At 32.8% G+C, this 21,363-nt stretch overlaps 1 protein-coding gene across 1 annotated transcript; it reads left to right on the plus strand.

Moving 5' to 3' along the window:
- The first annotated feature begins 1,476 nt into the window (after positions 1-1,476).
- LOC127734743 (uncharacterized) lies at positions 1,477-12,780 on the plus strand. Its single transcript, XM_052244747.1, has 6 exons — positions 1,477-2,216; positions 4,947-5,011; positions 5,771-5,951; positions 7,974-8,038; positions 8,770-8,878; positions 11,329-12,780. The coding sequence occupies exons 2-6, from the start codon at positions 4,957-4,959 to the stop codon at positions 11,411-11,413; spliced, it is 495 nt and encodes a 164-aa protein (XP_052100707.1). The 5' UTR covers positions 1,477-2,216; positions 4,947-4,956; the 3' UTR covers positions 11,414-12,780.
- Positions 12,781-21,363: the final 8,583 nt, after the last annotated feature.

Raw genomic sequence — 21,363 nt, forward strand, 5'->3', positions numbered from 1 at the left:
TTTTCATTCGTTATAACTAACATTTAATGTTTGCATCATAAATATAGTGCATTCACTGAAAGCTGATATGTCACTGCAGATATGGCAATATTGAACAAACTGGGAAATAGATTCAATACAACAGATGATCACCAGTAAGAAAGGGAAAATTTGTAATAATAATAAAGGAAAAGTTATTATTTATTGTTGGTTTTAAATAAAACCGTACAAGTCTGTTGTAAAGGTTTCAAAAATACGTTATTGTATGTTTTGAATTTTGAACAGCGATATACTACTGTTGCCTTTACGTATAATAAAATATATGTATTATTCAGGGAGAATATGTAAACTATGTTTCTGCAGTTATTCTTGTCATATGTATCAAGTGTTTTTTTGGTGGGTCGAAATGAAGTTTTTGCATGAAATTTCTGTTCATAAACGTGAGGGAATTTTGCATTAAAAGGGACGCAGTTAGTTATCATAAATCACTTGACGGTACAAATTATTTTCAGAATGAAAATAAATATATTTAGGAAAGCACTGAAGGCTTCAATCATGTTCAATAAATGAAAATAACTATAAAACTTTTTTTTTGGGGTCTGAAGCGCATTTCTGTATTAACCTTCATCAGGAACCCTCAAACACAAATACCTGATTACGCTATATGGCCAAAAAGGACCTTAACAGAATAGCCAAATTGATCAAAAATCAACTTTGCCTAAGGGAGTTGGACCCCGGAGTGTATTTTAGGACTTGAAACTAGAAATGTGGCTACTATTTCAGATATAACATAAGATAAATTAAGAAATTGGGTAAAATTGGTCGTTATAGATTTTTCAAGAACAGAAAAAGTATTACTGTAAACTTAGATAAGTTGAATATAGGAATAAATCTTATACAGCATTTTGAAACAAAATTGAATTTTACAGAAATATAGTTTATATCGACAAACATGTCTCGAGAGCACGGATATCAGTATCATAGTATTTTTTTTTCTAAGTCTCCAAAAGAGTTATGAACACTTATAAAAGTCAGTAGTCGTTACTTCGGTACTGACAAGATTTATAATAAGCCTTTCTAAAATTGTCCGTTTATAAATCTTGAAATTTAAAAAAGACTAAGGTTTCAACTCCCTCAGGCAAAGTTGACCTTAGATAGATTTGGCTAATTATTTTAGGTCTTTTTAATCATATATCTCTTTAACTGTTTTGGTTCTTATATATCCTTGGCTATTAATTATTCGTCTTTGAGCGTTCTTAATGACAGTAAATCCAGAAAAGCGCCCTAGATGCATTAAATTGATAACAGGTTGTTTCCATTTTTTTTTATAATATATAACCATAACCACCCTTTTAAGGGTCTCAATGCTCTCATTGAAACCGTTTGCTTGTAAACTGAGAAAGATTCTGAGGAATAATGTGATTTGAAGATGAAAAACCCCTATTTAGGTTTAGTTAAGGAACTGTCCCCTCTAAAATTGTAAGAATGTCATATTTTGATGTTTCCGGTTTTGTATTATGCTTATTTTTTAAAAATATCTCCTACACAGGATAAATGAAATTTCGATTTATTTCAACATTCATTTTTTAAATCATATTATGCAAGTCACTTTTTAATCAATCACCGACATTCGAAATTGTTCTCTTAAGATCGACGATGTTCCACCATATACTGACGGATAAATGAAGCTAGAATACAAAGGACGCTATAACGTACCATTTTAATGAGATAAATCTTCCTCGGTGCTTTCGTTTGATCTATTTTGATGGTACATTATAAGGTTTGTTAATAATGTAATCAAATCGTGGGTTATATCCTCCTGGTAGTCAAAAACACTGGCGCACCAAATTTGATCTGGAACTGTTATTTGGAATAGATATGAACAGCTTTACAGATTTACACATATATATGGAAGACTATAGATTTACCGATTACAGCTCTAATTGTTAATTATTATATGAGCATTATGAATAAAATATTTTTCGTGTGTAGGTTAAAGGGAACATATTTGCGGTATTTAAATTGTATTTGTATTGCTAAATATACATTACGTTGACATACAAAGGTAATTTTAAACATTTAAAATACAGTACTTGTTTTCTATTGAATTAAACACGGATCTATACACGGAAAAGGAGGAATAACCAGAACAAATTCATCTTCTTGCATGTAATTTTGATTACTTTTTCAATTATATTTTGGTATGGAAGGAATGGGTTTAAGCTGAAATTGTTAAGGTAAGTTCTACATATTTGTTTAGCAGTAATACATCATAGAAATATTAACAGAAGCAAGACGAGTCGGAATATTTGTATTCTATTATTGGAGATAAAAATAGGAACAACATAACAATAAATCCCATTCAGCACATTTTAAAAGAAAATGTTTAAATATTACTCATTTGTGTTTGGTTACATTTTATATATATATTGAGATTCATGTACAATCCTCCTGGTTAGTTTGTAATTTACTGTTTATGTCTGTATTGTTCACATGTGCTTTAATATCTAATGTAAATGTTTATACATATATATTCTCTGTAACTATGTAATTTGTAGTTAATGAGAAATAAAATTCATTCATTCATTCATTCATAATATTTTTGCGTTTTCATTATCGTGGTAATCTTAACATTTAAATACAAACTTATGAAATTACTCATTCAGATACATGTTTATTTAAACTGTTTATGAGAGTCAACATTGATAAGCAAACGAAAAAAGTGATTGAAGGAAATCGAGATTCAATTGTTTAAACTTAAGGCTCTAAAGAGCGTGTGTCGCTCACTTGGATCTGCATACACCTTCTACTATGGCAACTCACCTATGTTGTAAAATTGAGAATGGAAATGGGGAATATGTCAAAGAGACAACAACCCGACCAAAGAGCACACAACAACCGAAGGCCACCAATGGGTCTTCAACGCAGCGAGAAAATCCTGCACCCGGAGGTGGTCCTCAGCTGGCCCCTAAATAAAATTGTGTACTAGTTCAGTGAAAATGGACGTCACCCTAACTCCAAAACATATAAATGAACTAAAATTTAAAAACATACAAGACTAACGAAGGCCAGAGGCTCCTGACTTGGGACAGGCGCAAAAATGCGGCTGGGTTAAACATGTTTTGTGAGATCTCAACCCCGCCCCCTATACCTCTAGCCAATGTAGAATAAAGAAACACATAGCAATACGCACAGTAAAACTCAGTTTAAAAGAAGTCCGAGTCCGATGTCAGAATAGGTAACAAAAGAAACTAAGCAAAATGACAATGACACATAAATCAACAAAGGACTACCAGCAGTTACTGACATGCCAGCTCCAGACCTCAATTAAACTGATTGAAAGATTATGTCTTCATCATATGAAAATCAAGTACAATCCCTCCCGTTAGGGGTTTAGTATCATATCATCATAAAATATATGAGAAGAACATAACCCGTATCATGCCAACAACTGGTTTTAGAATAAATGTGTATTTCCGATGCAAAGACCCTATGAGTGAATCAATATTAATACCAAAATATGCAATCCTTAATGAAAGAGGGACGAAAGATACCAGAGGGACAGTCAAACTCATAGATCAAAAACTGACAACGCCATGGCCAAAAATAAAAAGACAAACAGACAAATAATAGTACAGATGACACAACATAGAAAACTAAAGACTAAGCAACACGAACCCCACCAAAAACTGGGGGTGATCGCAGGTGCTCCGGACGGGTTAGCAGATCCTGCTCTACATGTGGCACCCGTCGTGCTGCTTATGTTATGACAAATCCGGTAAATAGTCTAATTCGGTAGGTCACATTCGTGAAAAGGGAAGGGCATCGTAGTTACAACATGAGGAACATATCCGATATCATCTGTGAAACGGTTGTTCCATAACAGGTCAACCAACTCGTGATGGCGTCCGTAAAATTTACGAAGGGGTGATTTCAACTTCACCATTGCTATTAAACCAAGAGTTCCAATGGTGATTTCAACTTCACCATTGGAACTCTTGGTTTAATAGCAACCTTGTGAGCAGCAATCCTCTATCAAGGATATCATGATAGGAAATACAAGCCCGGGATTACGTATCAATTGGGAGATATATACTCCGTATGCAGGCGCTGCTGGAATGTTGCTACATAGAAATGGAAAGTTCACAATTGGGATGCTGAAATCATCTCTTTTATCGTAAAGTTTTGTTTTCAACCGACCCTCATGACCTGACAACAGTATCGTAACTATATCCTTTCCGAATAAGTCTGTTTAAGGGTTTGGTTAGCCTTTGAGGTGAATGCCGACATTTTTGTGCTTTGTAAACTAGAAAATAATTCATGACCTGATCTCCTTTTTGTTGATCATATCTTGCTGATCTTTATTTACTTTTACAATTTCTCTTTATCTACTTTAGTTGTTGGCCAAAATGTAAAAAAAAATCGTCATTTAAACTCATATCAGCTATAAGGAGCCGACTGACAATTTGGGCCATGTAGACTTTTATGCAGATCTTGCTTAAAGTTTCTACTTGCCTATTATAGGTTCAGAACAATAAGCACGATAAGATGTCATCTAACAGTTATGAAGTAAAATATGCTAGGTAGATCTCATCATTTCTGTCTCGTAATTTTTTTTCTTTTTATATCAGTTTTCATCATAATAGGCAAAACTTGTATTTTTACCCCTATGTTTGATAGCTACAATATTCAATCTCAAATAGTGTAGAACTGCTATAAAAATGTAATAAGCTATAAAAATCTAGATAAATATTGTTTAAACGTTCTCAACACTTTTGAAAGGACATTATGCACGTGGAATAGCATGTAGTGGTAATTGCATTCAAATTTATTCAACTTATTCTTTCTGATGATAGAGAGATTAAAAAAAGTCGTTTTTCCCTTCAGCTTTGTTGCACTTAACACATTTAATTAAAGTTCATTCTATATCTTACCTTCTCTTCACTAAATATTTCTCACATTTTCAGGTGCGGGAACATGCGATTATTGAACCTATTTTTTTCATACTACAGTCTGATGTTCATTTATGCAGGTAAGTTTTCCTTAGAAAGGCGGTATGATATTTATTTATATTTAAAGTTCGAATTTACTTATATCGCTTTTCAGACTACAAAATACAAAAAATCAAAAGTCTCATTCACTTATGTGTTTATTTTCAAATTCATACAAATAATCTAAAAGCAAATCCTGCATTTCATATATAATTGATTTTAATATGTAATCTGCTTTTGTTTCTTCGGTTGGCTAGCTGTCAAACGTGAAATACATCGATTAACTTCTTATGTATATTACACCCTATTTTAGTATTCTGCTGAACAAAAATGCTTCATTCAATACGAACATTGTTAAATTGTCTGTTTATAAATTTTGAAATTATAAAGAAACTGAGGTTTCAACTCCCTCAGGCAAAGTTGACCTTAGATGGATTTGTTTATGTACTATTTGGTCATATAGCTCTTCAACTATTTCGGTTCTTATACATCCTTGGCTTTCAAATATTCGGCTTTGAGCTTTCCTGATGAAGGTAAATCCAGGAAAGCGCTTCGGACGCATTCAATTTATAATGGGTTGTTTTCATTTTTTAATTCAATACGAATCTTGTCTCAACCTCCTAACTATACTTAGGGTTCTCAAATTTGGTATTAGTTACTAGGGCGGTATAGAAGATTTTTTTTTGTCTCAAGTGATACTAATTTTGAAAGATGTGATGCAACTTGCATGATGATGCAATTGAAAATGATTACACACTGTCATTGTCGATTTTTGTATTACGGTTCTATGCATTTTATAGAAGGTTGTATGAGATGTTCCGACAGTTCAAACCTAGACAAAATAACCTTCACAGTAAACAACGAAACCATTCCAGAAAATCATAGACTCAATTGTACAGATAATGAGACTCAATCATTGGCCTGTTTGAATGGAGGATCATGCTTTGCTATATATGTAGAAGACAGAATAGTGCAATGTGCGTGAGTATCTACAGGTTATTTGTATAAAATTCTTTCCCTATATCAATTGAATTCCGAATCTAAAAGGGAATGAATAAATTAGTTGAAGATGAGATGTGATCAGAATAAGTTTCACTATATATGCTAGCATCGAATGTCCGAAGATTAAATGGTATTGTCAAAATTAGCCAAACTTATTTTTCCATAGATTAGTTCAAAGTCATATGGAACGAGTTTCTTGAAATTTTAACGTTATCGAAATTATTAAACCAATTCATGGATGTATACTAAACTAAGTCCCGTATGCATGTTTTTTTAATATTTATTACGAATCTATAACGTATTATCGACAAATAATATTTCATTCAGTGATTGTTAACTAACATTCGAGTGTGTTGCCGATATTTTCCGGATTATGACATTGATAAACAATCAAGACCGATCAAGTGGAGCACGTGACATATAAGTGATATGATAGAGCCATGGTATATTTCGTATTTTCCATATGTTCCCATTTGTTAATTAAACTTTTCCTTAACAGTTGTTAAATAATTTGTTGTATTAAGTTTGTTCTTTAAGAATCAGTTATTGCTATTTAGTTTCCAGTGCACGTATTTGATACCTAAATTTCATAAGTGTCCTTAAAACAACGTTATATTGCTGGGTCTTCCGAGTGCTCCACAAAACCTCATTCGAAATTTTTTACATTAATTTTATCAGCAATCAAAGCCGGGCTTCAAAGTTATTGTGAAACTACCTATTCTAGGGGCGGCGTGAATCAGATTTGGATACTTAAAAAATCGAAAGATCTGTTAGAATACATACAATCTAAGTCACTTTCCTGCAAGAGTATTAAAACGTTTGACATTTTCACCCTTTACACAAGTATTCCTAAACCTAAAAGACAAATTGCAAGAATTGTTTCACAAATAAGAATTTCCGCTGTATAGATGATGTCCTCTCACTAAATAATTCAAAGTTTGGTGACTATGTTGAACGCATCTATCACATCGATCTTGAAGTAATGGATACAAAAGATACAGTTAAGTCTGCCTTACATCTAGAAATTGGCAATGAAGGTCTGTTGAGAATTAAACTTTACGACAAAGGAGATGATGTCAGCTTCCCAATTGTGAACTTTCAATTTATATGTAACAACATTCCAGCAGCGCCTGCATATGAAGTAATATATCTCCCATACGATACGATATTCCAGGGCTTGCATTTTCTATCATGCTTTCCTTATTAAACCTTATTAAACCAAGAGTTCCAAGCGGTGAATTCAAAATCATCCCTTCTGGTTGGTTGACCGTTATGGAATATCTGCTTCACAGATGACGACGGATATGTTCCAATTGTCGTAACCACAATCCCGTCCTCTTTTCTGCGAATGTGACCTACCGAATTAGACTTATCACCGGATTTGTATTTACCTGAGCAACAAGACGGATGCCACATATGGAGCAAAATCTGCTTACCCTTCCGGAGCACCTGAGATTACCCCCGGCTGATGGGGTTCATGTCTTTAGTTTTCTTTGTTGTGTTTTGTGTACTGTTTGTCATGTCGTCGTTTTTCGTTTTTTGTCATGGCATTGTCAGTTTGTTTTCAACAGATGAGTTTGATTATTCCTTTGGTATCTTTCGCCACTCTTTGTTTTCATTCTTTCATCACGGTTTTCCCCTTGCACTTGCAGTGTTCGGTGGCCGAAGTTCTAACGAGAGGTCTCGTACTGAATGTCACTGCATACGGGAAAATATAGGCGAATTAGTATACGGGACGACAATAATTCAATAGCAGTACATTTATGAAGATTTTGATAATATAAAGGATTTTCTTTTACAAAAAAGTTCACGTACACGTGTTTAATACGAATATATTTAGCCATTTTAGTCTATAAAACATATTCAACTTTTTTTTTTATTTGAAGTTTTACATGATTTTAAGCCAGTTTACGATTTCGTTAACCAATTTGAACTATTGAAATATATCAAAGCATTATCTAATTTGTTTCATTCATATTTAAGTCATAATTTTTGTTTCAGATGCTTCACGAAATATATTGGTAGTCGATGTGAAATGATAGATCCAGAAATTATATTTGACCAAAGTAAGCTTGATATAAATATCCAACTGGGGTGTGTTTTGGAGGGGGGGTGGGGAGGGGGGGGGGGAGGGAGGATATCAACATTAAACTTAAAAAATGAAGAATGAAAAACGCAACAATTTTTGTATATACTGCGTGTATACTGCGTTGTCTTGTCGGTTGAATACCGTTACCATACTGGCAAAGATCATAGTTATCTTTCAAAGTCCAGCAGTAATATCTTTATCTTAAATTCACTACCTGTAATACAAACAAGCACCACTTTTAGTAAATTAGTTTTTGAACTTCGCTGGATTTCAACTTAATAATTGAGTTGGCATTTCAATTTCTAGCGCTATTATTAGTTAGAAGCCTTGTATCTTTGATGCTTTTGTAGCAATTTATGCGGCTAATGATGTTCAATCATTCAGTGATATATTGTAATAAACAATTAAGCAATAATTCATGAAACAGTATACCAAGATATCTCGGAAGCGGAAATCCGACCGAATCGAATAGCATACAGCTGATTAATAAAAGATGTGGAGTATTTGTTAATGAGACACTAACTTAACATCATTAACAGACAACAGACATAGGTATAGATGTCAACATACACTCATAATGAATGGACATGTATTTTTATGCAATATACCAAGCTTAAATTATCCCTAGTCTCAAAGAAATGTGAATAAATTAAAGGTCTGCCATCAATACCTTTTTTTCTTATTGGAATGTTTTTTGTTTATTTTCAGCAAGACAGAGAAAAGTCAGAATTGGCTACATTTCAGGTTTTGGAGGATTAGGCTACCTCTTACTTATTGTTTTTCTAGCAATTGTTTACAAAAAGTGTACAAAGCAGAGGTAAGTTTGGTTTTCTTACTGAAACTTAAGAAACAATTCAGCCGTTCTTATTTTCAATAGAAATTCTAATTTACTACTTCATATATATCTTTGCAGCATTTTCACGTTTAGTAGAAAACACCACTATGAAATCTACTCACATTCTTGTCTAAACTACATTACATATGAAACAACAAATCAAGTTTTTCTTAGTCGCAAGAATGTGTGTGTTAAGTATGTAGGAGAAACAGAAAAGCTTCGATAAATGTACAGGAAACAATAGATACCACTTCTGATGATATATATAGAATACTAAAGGGATAAGGTTATCAACTTTCAAATAAACAGCATCATATTTTAAAATTATTAAAATTAACCTTTTAAAATTGTAAATAAAGAAGATAAACAAAACAAAAAAAAACAAACCCCAAAACAACAATAAATATACAAATATGTGCGTTTTCCTTGATTAACACGCTTCATATTAAGTATTCCCTTGATCTGAAATAAAACGAAAATAACATCCTGGGTAATGGCAAACATAAAAAAAACATCTGTTGATATAATGGATCTGACTCCCAAATAAAACCTTAATGAAAAAAAAAAAAAATAACAAAAGTAACAATTTTCATTTTTGTAATTTCGTTTAGTGTTAATTTTAGTTATCGGACTGCCAAAATATATGTAGGACTCTAAAGTGCGATGGGAACGCTAAAACGCGATGGTCATGCTAAAGTGCGATGGCCAACGTTAAAGTGCGATAGTTTGATACGCTAATGTGCGATGGTATTTGCTATTCATTTGAACACGCTAAAGTGCGTTTTTCCGCAAAAGTATCGACGTTAGCAACGTTAAACAGCATGTATGACGATAATGTTTGTCCAGATTAAGGTTTTTTTTTATTACACAAGAAAAGAACGAAGAGAGAAACAAATGATCACCGTAAATCTGGAACATGTTTGGTCGTTGCTGAAAGAAGTTAACTTAATTTGTAAAATGGTAAAAAGAAATTTAATCAAAACTACTTGGGGTTCAAAAAAAGTCTTCTTTTTTACTTTCTAATTGAATAATTCTAATAAAAAAAATTCAATATGGTTTGTTATTTCTGTTAAATAATGAATATACGTCAACTAGACAGCAACCTAACTAACAGATGTGTTGTAGCATCATATGATTGCCAATAAGACAACTCTCTAGCCAAACCCTTATGTCATTAATGTATGCAACTTTAGGTTATAGAATGACCTTTAACGCGGAGCATAGTATTCTATTAACACCAAAGGGCTTCAAAACAATCAATGTAAAACAATTCAAACGAGAAAAATAAGAACCTGATTTAAATACAAAACAATAAACGAACAGCAAACGTGAAATATACCAACAAACGACTACCACTAAGGGAGCTACCATTTGATTTTTATGGATGCATTTTTTTTAGTTGTAATCTCTGTCCTGCCTTTTTATTTTTAACTCTATTCGGTCCATAACGCATAATAAACTATATAGGATTATACAATGACCAGTGTAAAACAATTCAAAAGAGAAAGACTACGGCTTGATATATGAATAAAACAATAAACGAAAAGGTAATAGGAACTCAGCAACAAACGAAAACCATTGTCTGAACCACATTCCCGTTACACCATCGGACTTTAGCGTGTCATACCATCGCACTTTAGCGTGTTGTCTGATCGCACTTAAAAACGAACAACAATCACACTTTACCGTCTGACACAATCGCACTTTATCGTGACCATTACACTTTAGAGTACCATTGCACTTTAGAGTCCTATGTATTATATATGTATTGATATACCCTTTTCATACGGATTTGAAATCAAGTGGATTTTGTTTTAATAACCTTCTTCCCCATAAAGTGATCAGAAGACGAAATTTCATAATTTAAAACTTGAATATCCATTTATAAATTTTTCATATATATATATATGCAATGATTTTAACTATTTGCACTATCTGACAAAGCTATCAACAATGTTTCGTTTCATTAGATTTGAAAAGTAATATGTAGTACATTTTAATCTGACACTTCTATAAAAAAAAGATCGTAGATGATAAAATTTAAATGACTGAACTATGATCTGCTTCTGAACGCCACAACTTTCACACTATGTAGTGGTTCCTGAAATATACAAGAAATGATAGAAAAATTATTTTATGTCTGCATCTAGCCAATTTTCAACTTTAAAATATGTGTTCAGTAGACTTATGCATTTTCAACTGTTATAAGCCTCGTTCTAAAAATTTGCAGGAAAGCCTATGTCAACAGCCGTAATTACGACAGTGTAATTTCTGTTGATGTCTTTGATAAATTTATTCTTTCGGGACAAGCGTCACTAAAGGTCTTGTAGGGTTTGAGAGTAGGCAAATCAAGACACTTTGCTTTATGTTATGATGAAGTCACATCGAGACACAGTTTAATTAATGATACGATGTTTTGTTTTCTTATACAGTGGTGATGTTCAAAACAGCGATCCATCAGCAATACCTTTAACTAACACGATGATAAAACGAAGAACGCAGATAGAGATTGAATAGACATTATGCTAACAATAACTGTGTATATGTTACGAGTTTTCATTGCCTTAGCAGTTGGATGCAGACCCAGCACACCATGTACACGACAAGAAAAGTTAACGCGGCGTTAACTCATGTGCACCTCGTGTAAACGCCACGTTTATTATGCTTTAACCAAGTTAGCGCGCGTTTACTTTCACTTTAACTTCAGCATTAACGTAAAACCGCGCTTTTTTGTAATTTCTGTTAAAGTACTTTTTGTACTAAACGTGCGATAACGCAGATTGTGATAGTATCCTGATGGGGACCCTTATTTACGAAAAGTGTAAGCCAAAGGGTCGAAATACCGTGAACAAAAAATCAACAAAACTTCAGAATACTTATACGTTTAATAGATTCAATAGATTCAATCGAACACTATTCCAAACAAAGGATAAAACGTCAAAAAAGATATTCTTTTTGAAAGGATCAAGGCTGAAACATTGAAACAAATAGTGGAAGAAAGAAATATACGTTCATGTAAACTCGTGTTAAATATGTCTTCGTTACCCAGATATTGCTAAGCATTTGTCCTACATCACTGACAAATATGTAATTGTATCACACAATAAAGTTCTTGCTTGAACATCACATTATATAAACTACTTTATAAATGATAAAAGTGTTGATAATTCACTGAAAAACCCAACATCCATACATTTACGTCACTAACTAAAGAGGAAATCATAAGGAATCATAGGTTGGTTTATGTTTGTTTTTAATTCCAACCATTGTCAAAGATATACATATTCCTTCAGTCAAACCTCAAATTCCAAATTCATAAAACTTTTCTTTAAAATTTGTATAAATGAAGACTGGACATTTTTCCTCTTTACTTCTTGTTGGAGAATAGGCGCGCGATGGTTCAGTACAATTGGATCAGATTCTTATTTTACTTCGGGAAATTAAACATATATTACATACATGTACAAACCTATGAAAAATACAAAAAACGAGCATGCAAACTATGTCATTCGCGAACAAAGTTTATGCACCCTTTTTTCGCGATAGAACAAATATTATTTAATTTGTTTTGCCAAATAACTTTGATAAATACCAATTCATTTCATCTTTATGTTGAAGTGAAGTGAAACCTTGCGTGTATAAGTGCAGTAAAGTTTTGCGTGCATTGTAAATAAATAAGGCATGGTTACATATGCTTTGTATTATTAATGGTCGATATCCCTTGTCAAAGATAAAATGTAGCCAAAATGAAAAGCAACTGTGTTTTTTAGATTTGATAATTGCTCGTTATTAAACAAAACGTCTAATATTTTACTTAAAATGCCAGCTGGTGTTTTTAGGAGGGTTTTGTATTTCACAACTTGTAAATAAATTTGTTGTCGTGAGATTGTCAATCATTTTTGCAGCAAAATATTAACACACAATGTGCAGTTACATGCTATTATCTTTCTAGTTCAGGTTTAAATCACACACAACGCTATTATATTTGGTAGTATTTTTCTATCGGATATAGCACCTGCGATCACAAAAAGTACAAATAGTTTCCAGTGAGATATAACACTCTACTAAGATATAACTCTGACTTAGGGCCAGTCAGTTTTTCCTCTTATTTTAAGAGTTGCTTGTTTAGCTTTAATGAAGTCACCATTAGGGAAATACAGAGACGAACAACTAAATGGATGGATGGATTGATGTAACATTTCCAAGTTGAAATATTACATGTTTATCAGAACGAGAACATGTTATTTTTTAACACGTTGGGTATTCATCACATTCGCACGAAGCTATATTAAATACCCCTTTCAAAAGTTCATTCTCTGTACAACTTATGTTTGAAAACCACTGTTTAAAACCCCCATTCAAACCAATACAAACTTACAGCTATCCTGTCGGATGTTGCCAAACACAGACATTTCAAACCAGTTTGCATTGGAATTAATGAAAAGGAGAAAAAATCATTTCTAAATCTTTCCTTTGCAAACAAAGGTATCGATGCCATCATCATAGCGTAATTCTCTGTCCGTAATGTTGTACTGTATTCATGTCATGTAATGGTGTCATTTTAGTGTTATATTTAACATTGCCATAAAAGTGCAAGGTTTGTCTAGCCACAAAACCAGGTTCAACCCACCATTTTTTCTTAAAATGTCCTGTACCAAGTCAGGAAAATGGCCATTGTTATATTGTAGTTCGTTTCTGTGTGTGTTGCATTTTAGTGTTGTGTTTCTGTTCTGTCGTTGTTCTCCTCTTATATTTGATGTGTTTCCCTCAGTTTTAGTTTGTAACCCGGATTTGTTTTTTTCTCAATCGATTTATGAATTTCGAATAGCGGTATATTACTATTGCCTTTATCCGCCAACCTGAGCAATATCCTTCATCATAAATCAGTTCACTCGAAAATACCTCCCTATTTTAAAGACCAGTCTGTACCTATCATTTCTTATACCTGTAACAAACCAATTGCAACTAAAATTTTCAGTTACAAACACGTGTTGCAGGATCTCAATATTAACGACTTCATGTCTAAACCTCCTGATTGCACCTGTGCTTGTTCCCCATTCATATACAATCCGACTGGCCACATTATTACTGGTGACCTAAACATTGTCAATAACACTTTTCTGCGAAGTGTGTTATCCAAAGGCCCGAAATATCGTGAGCCTAAATCCATCAATTTTTAAACACAACTTCAAAATACTAACGGATTCAGTCGAGGATTAGGCCAGGCAAAGGTTTAACGCGTGAAAGAAGACGTAGATACTCTATCCGAGTGGATTAAGGCTGAATGGGTCTATGAATACACATGCTACATCAATCTTTAACTTTGCCCACGCAGATAAAGCTCAAAACAACATCGTTTTGTGTGTAAATCAGATTATACAAACTGATTGATAAATAAATTCAGTATTGACAATTTATTTGGGAACTCAATATATACCCCCACAACACTTACCCAGGAGGAAATCCTGGATAACCGTAGGTCTGTTCTATGTTCTCTGGAATTTCAACCAAAGAGGAAGGACTTGATCTTCCTTCACTGATTTGGATACCAAAATTACATAAGTGTCTTTACAAACATCGTTAACTTGCTGGGACTTCTAAGTGCGTCACGAAACGTCTTTCTTAATGATTAACATCAATTGTATCAGCTAAAAAGCCGGGCTTCAAAGTTATTGTGAAACTACCTATTCTAGAGGTGGCGTGAACCAGATGTAGATACTAAAAAAATCCAAAGATCTTTTAGAGTACATGCAATCTAAAACTCTTTCATCTTGCAATAGTATTAAACATTAGACTTTCTACACTTTACATAAGTATTCCTCTTTCCAAACTTTAAAAAAAATTGAAAGATTTGGTCCTGCTTTGTTTTATAAAAAGAATAGACGTGTCTTGTCTTTGGGAGGGATAAATCACTCTGATTCAAACAGAATATTCTCTGAAACTGACATAATAAAGATGCTTGATTTATTGATTGAAAACATATTTGTTACGTTTGGAGGATGTGATATTAAAACAACAATCAGCATTCCCATAGGAACCAACTGTGCTCCTCTTTTTGTCGACTTATTCCTTTATTCTTATGAGGCTGACTTTATACAGGAGAAAGAAAAGAAGTTAGAATTATCCTTTAAGTTCACTTTCTGCTATATAGGATGTTCTCTCACTAAATAATTCAAAGTTTGCGGCTATGTTGAACACATCTATCCCATCGAACTTTGAATAATTGATACAACAGATACAGTCAAGTCTGCGTCATATCTTGACTTAATTTCAGAAATTGACAATGAGGGTCGGTTGAAAAAAAACTTTACGACAAAAGCAATGATTTCATTTTCCCAATTGTTTACTTCCCATTTTTATGTACCAACATTCCAGCAGCGCCTGCATATGCAGTATATATCTCCCTCCCAGTCGATGCGATGTTCCAGGGGTTGCATTTCCAATAATGATTTCCTTGATAAAGGGTTGCTGCTTACAAAAAATCTATTAAACCAAGAGTTAAAAGTGGTGAAGTTGAAATAATACCTTCGTAAATTTTACGGACGCCGTCATGAGTTGGTTGACCGTTATGAATATCTGTTTCACAGATTACGATGATTATATTGCAATTGTCATAGCTACAATCCCGTCCCCGAATGTGAACTACCAAATTATACTTATCATCGGGTTTGTGTGTACATGAGCAACACGACGCGTACCATATATGGAGCAGGATCTGCTTACCGTTGCGGGGAACCTGAGATCACAAATAGATTTTGGTTGGGTTCGTGTTGATTTTTTTGTATCTTTCGCCTCTCTTTTTATATGAATATGAACCTTGCTTTGAAATATATTTTAAAAGTGCTAGTTTACAAGGTTACAGTCCATAGGAAGACATGCCAAGCTACCTGGACACCCTATTATGACTCCGAGTCGATTAGTTTTTTCACTTCTTGATGCACTCCATGTTGATTCTATATTTCCTTAGCCGGGATTCAAAACCACGAACTCCTACACTCGACGCAAAAATTAGCCAAAATCTACATTTATTAATTAATATGAACCTTTTTCTGAGCAAAAAAACCCTTTACTTATATCTGACACTTTAACGCTATAGATTCAAATGTGGCATGCTATATTGGAATGTGACCAGAATTGCTTTTAATTTTTTTTACCTTTAGTTAGTCAGTATTAAGAATTCTTTTAACAGAAAATAATAAATTTGTTTTAAATACAAACCAATTGAAAGTTTTGAAGTTGAATTATATTTTGGCATCGACCAACAATCATCTTTTATAGGGAGAATAATTTTTTTTCTTTGGACAATTTGTATAAGAATATGCTTAGATCTAAGAACCTAGAAGCTATGATATTATGAATTTTAGTAAAGACTGATGCTGTTTTAAAATTAGCTCAAGTGAAATTAATTAACAGGAGTGCATATGCCTTTGTGAAAGAATTTAAAGATTTGCACTGGTTTATAGATGAGTATCGAGTTACCGGTTTCGGCTCTATTTGTTACTTGGTATGTGAGCATTATGAATGAAATAGTTTTGGTGAGTAGCTTTAAGGGCAAATATTCGTGGTATTTAAAATCGACATTGTTTTTATTACATAAGAAGTTAGCATATAATAGGCATTTGTGGACATTTAAAACTTTTTTTTGAAATCAATTCACCTTGCACCGATCTGTAGACTAAATGATCGGAATATCCACGAAAAAATACTTCTTCTTGGAATTCATGCACGTTCGATTAAAATTATTCATTAGCTTATGGGTATGCAATGGAAAGTTATTTGCTGACATTTTGTGAGGTAAGTTCAGTAGAAATGAAAGGTTTGCGTGTGAATTTACACATAATGCATCGAATACACGAGGAATTACACAAAAACAACACATAAATCTTGTTGCCTCGTCATGCTTAATGTTACTCCTGTCAAAAAATAGTCTATACTCATATAAAAATAAATACATCATAGATATATAAACAGAAGCTACATGAGTCGTCTTAACGGTATTTGTATATTTTGTATAAAATACCGGAAATATAAATAATGAAATTTTATAATACCCAACCAATAAATAACATTTCGCAGTAAAAAATAATAAAACAAAATTGTTTAAATATTAGGCATTTATGTTTGGTAACTAGTGTTACATGTTTTCGGGTTACTACATGTAGGATCTTTATATTTTTGCAATACAAATATCGTGGACATCTTAAAGTGAAATTGCATATTTATGAACTAACATATACAGTTCCATGTCTATATACCTTGTTGAACAAGAAAGAAAGTATTTCATATAAAATGCTTAACGACAACTACATAAAATATACTTACCACATTTATTTCCTGTTTCATTACAAAATAAAAACATGCAATTTAATGAGTGTTTGAATCAATGGGAAAATTGATAATTTACGAAAAATAAATCACTTCTAGTAACTAAAAATGTTGTGTTACTTTTGCATTTTTTTTTCAGACTGCTTGGCAATATGTACACTTTTGAATCTTAAGTTTAATCTTGCCTTATCTCCTTATAGACTTCCTAACTTTTCCAGGGAAGCAACATGGTATAAGTGAGCCTATCGTTTCCATGCTTTAGTCTGCTGTATGTGTATACAGGTAAATTTACGTTAGAAACTTGGCAAGACATTTATTTTTATTCAAAGTAAGAACTTATCTCTGTCGCTTTCTCGACTACAAAACATTCAATGAATTAAATACAAAGTCTCAATCGCTATATGCTTGTTTTCATTCATAATAATTAGAATACTTTATTCCGAAAGCAAAAAAAAACTTACAGGATATTAATCAATATAAGACAAATTAATTATACAAACACCATATCACATACGTAGATGTGACAATATCCAAAATGCGTCTCAAAATGATGAACACAAATGATGAATGCAAATTACAAATCTCATGGGGATGATATGCTATTGTTAATAACTGACTGAGCTTAGCACTTTATTTATTTTTGAAGAGCAGCAGACCATTCAATAACGATGTCAAAATTTTGAAGTAATTTAATGTTTGTAAAGAACTACATTTTCAGAAAAGATAACTGTGTGAAAAAAGAGATTTTTAAGTGCTGTAGCCGGATCACACGAAGCCTTTTGTGGTCTCTAAATTTGTGAAAAATTTAATCACACTTCGTAGTCCAAAAATTAAATTACATTTTGTAGTCCGATAAAAGCAACCACATTTGTCAAAATGGATCAGTTTGGAAGCGAACCACCATACATATCAAAGTCTACTATACGGACAGAGAAATGGAAGAAAAAACTACAATTTTTATCTACCTGAATTTCGCCTTTTTACCAAGAAATAAGTTACGATATGATGATAGTACATTTTCATGATAAAGGCGTTCTCGACAAAACTTCATGTTTCAGCCAATATTTGAAAGTTAACGCTATAATAAACAAACATACAGGTCCATCATTTCACATCATTCCATACATAAAAAAAATACTTGACCTGTTATAGTATCTGATAAACTGACAAACCTACGAAAACTTATCATTGGCCAATGTACCATGAAATGAGGTCAAGGTCATATGAACCCTGACAGACAGACATGTACACTTCACAATTATTTCAATACACTTCGGCTGTTGTCTGCTCTATGGTCGGGTTGTTGTCTCTTTGACACATTCCCCATTTCCATTCTTAATTTTACTAATATAATTGACTTATTGCTTATAATATCTGAGAAATAGACCAAACCACAAAAACTAGAAATTGTCCAATGAACCATGAAAATGAGGTCGAGGTCAGATGAAACCTACTAGAAAGACCTATACAACTGACAATCATTCCATACACTAAATATAGTGGACATATTGCTTATAGTATCTGAGAAATAGACCAAACCACAAAAACTAAACATTGTTCAACGAACCATGGAATAAGGTCTAGGTCAGCTGACGGACATATAGACGTTGCAAGGAACCCATATACCAAATACAGATATCTTATTACTCATAATAAGTGAGTAGTTCATTTAACAAACAAACTGTATTAATTTTTCAAGCAGTCACTGAACAATGAAAATGAGGTCAAGGACAATAGACATATGAAATACGGAAACATCGTGATAGAAGGTATCTGAACGCAATGTATGAAGCATCCAGGTTTTCTACCTTCTGAAATATATAGCTTTTAAGGGCATACGATACAGTTACAAGGGAAGTAATGACGTTACTAATGTAAAATGTTATTTTTTTCGACTTCAAATGGTGACATATAGGGAAAAGATGTAATTTTCGACTGATTTTAATCAAAAGCTTGAAAATGAGCACATTGACCCCTCATTTTTCAAATGGCATTTGGTTTGATTGTGCATAAAGATTACTTGTACCAGTTTTTATGAAAAAATCACCGATGATATTTTTTTTTAATTCGATAAATATACAGCAAAAAAATGTCGTTTTTTTTTCTAAATCATGAAACTTTAATAAAAATGAATCATTTCCAAAAAATTGTTACTTAAATCTAGAGCATTGTAGAGAAGATATTCTAAATGATTTTACAAAAATTTGCTTGTGTTTATCTTTTAAAACAAAAAAGATAGGAATGTCTATCAAAAAGGATAGAAATGTCCAAGAAACCGACATTTTGGGTAAACGTCTAAAATTTCGACGCCATTTATCTTTAAAAGTAGCACATGAAGGTATATTTTTATTACATATTTGAATTGACTAGTTGGAAAATACCTTGTATGCAAATTTTCGTAAAAAAAATCACCGTTGGATCAAAACTATACCGTATGCCCTTAAACGAATAGTTTATAACGTCGCCGCCGTCGTCGCCGCCACTGCCACCAGATTGTAATACATGTACCTATGTCTCCCATTCTGCGACTTTATCGCAGGCGAGACAAAATACTATGCAAATAAAAGATTTCAATTATAAATATAAATTGATATCTATTACGCATGTTTTTTTTTAACAAATAATCCGTTGATAACAAATAAAAAATGTATTTGTAAGTAAATATAATAATTGATTTTAGTTAGTTATTTGTACGTACATGCATACATGTATTGGATGTTGCCACGTTTCTTTTAATGGGACTATTAGTCTGTTTGTTTTGATAAGAATCGCATGGTACATTGAAATTTCAGCACGTATTTGTTTTTGTTTTCACAGGAAATATTGTTGTTTACACCACAAATTCATACTCGACAAAAAGTTTAATACGAAAATTACATTCAAGCGAAATGGGAAAATATTTATACATCGGGTGTCATTGTACATGTTTGATTAAAGATAGCACCAATGAGACAAATTAAACTGGTTAATAACATATTTTCAATGGCTTATAAAGCATGTATAGAGATCTGAAGTTTGTCTAATACGATATTTTTTATAATAACACGGATATGTCACCCATAAAATGCTAATATAATGTGTCGGACACTTGCAGTTTTCTTCGACCTGATTCCATCATAAGAGTCACGTGATATTCTTAGCACATTAACCAAGCAGACAAATACTATACAATTTACGTAGGGTTACAAGAGCGCAATTATTTGTTTACATTCAACCGGCAAAATTTTTACCCCAAGATGGTACTCAGAATAAAAAACTTTGAGGCTCCTGATTGGATGATGCAGGTTGGAATTATTTTTTATTTGAAAGCTTATCCATTTAGGTTTGAAAATAGGTGAAAATTAAATTCATAATTCACAATGTGTAGAAGATATAATTTTTTTATTAACTGAGGAGCCATTTAAAATTAACCTTTCCAATTTAGTGCGGAATTTGGAAGCTTCCATAACAACTGCATTTTAGGGCACTTTTTTGCCGCATGACTATATACTTTTTTTTTGCTGTAATAAAAGGCTGACATCTATAGTCACAGGAACTGCTACCCATTTTTACCTAGTTTGTTTATTCTTCAAGAAATAAATTTTTGAATACCACTGGGGTCCTATGGAAAATGCATTACAAATAATTGCGCTCTTGTAACCTATACTGAAAATGGACTTTTACTTTCACTTTCAAAAACTAAGTATTTTTGGAACTTTTTAAAACACACGAGTGATTTGGATCAATACTCTGTTACAATGGATGCCTTTTGGGACGATATTGGACTCAAATTTTTTAAGAAAACTGAAGTTATGGGGGATGGGAAGGAATGTGTTGAATGGGTCGGAGCAAAAAAGGGAAAATCTTGTTATGGCATACAGGTTGTGAAATGGCCAGGGGGAGAGGAAAAAAGGGAGGCTGCACATAGACTGGCATACATGATTAAGCATAGATTGACAAGATATGATATGCCACAAATAGATGAGAACAACAATAAAGTAGAATGTAGCCATATTTGTCACCAAACTCTCTGTGTCAATCCTGAACACATAACTATTGAACCTCATGCTATAAATCAAGACCGCCTACATTGTAAAAATCAGGGCCATTGCTCTAAAAGTCACAAGCCATATTGTTTAATATGTAATTTAATAAATAAATAT

Source organism: Mytilus californianus, unplaced genomic scaffold (assembly GCF_021869535.1).
Source record: "Mytilus californianus isolate M0D057914Y unplaced genomic scaffold, xbMytCali1.0.p SCAF_3, whole genome shotgun sequence".
NCBI classification, from domain to species: domain Eukaryota; kingdom Metazoa; phylum Mollusca; class Bivalvia; order Mytilida; family Mytilidae; genus Mytilus; species Mytilus californianus.

Bases quoted from the DNA above. Each gene is read 5' to 3' on its own strand.
- LOC127734743 (XM_052244747.1), top strand. From the start codon at position 4,957: ATGCGATTATTGAACCTATTTTTTTCATACTACAGTCTGATGTTCATT. The intron at 8,039-8,769 runs GTAAGCTTGATA...GTTTATTTTCAG, and splicing joins AGAAATTATATTTGACCAAA to CAAGACAGAGAAAAGTCAGA. The intron at 8,879-11,328 runs GTAAGTTTGGTT...TTTCTTATACAG, and splicing joins AAAAAGTGTACAAAGCAGAG to TGGTGATGTTCAAAACAGCG.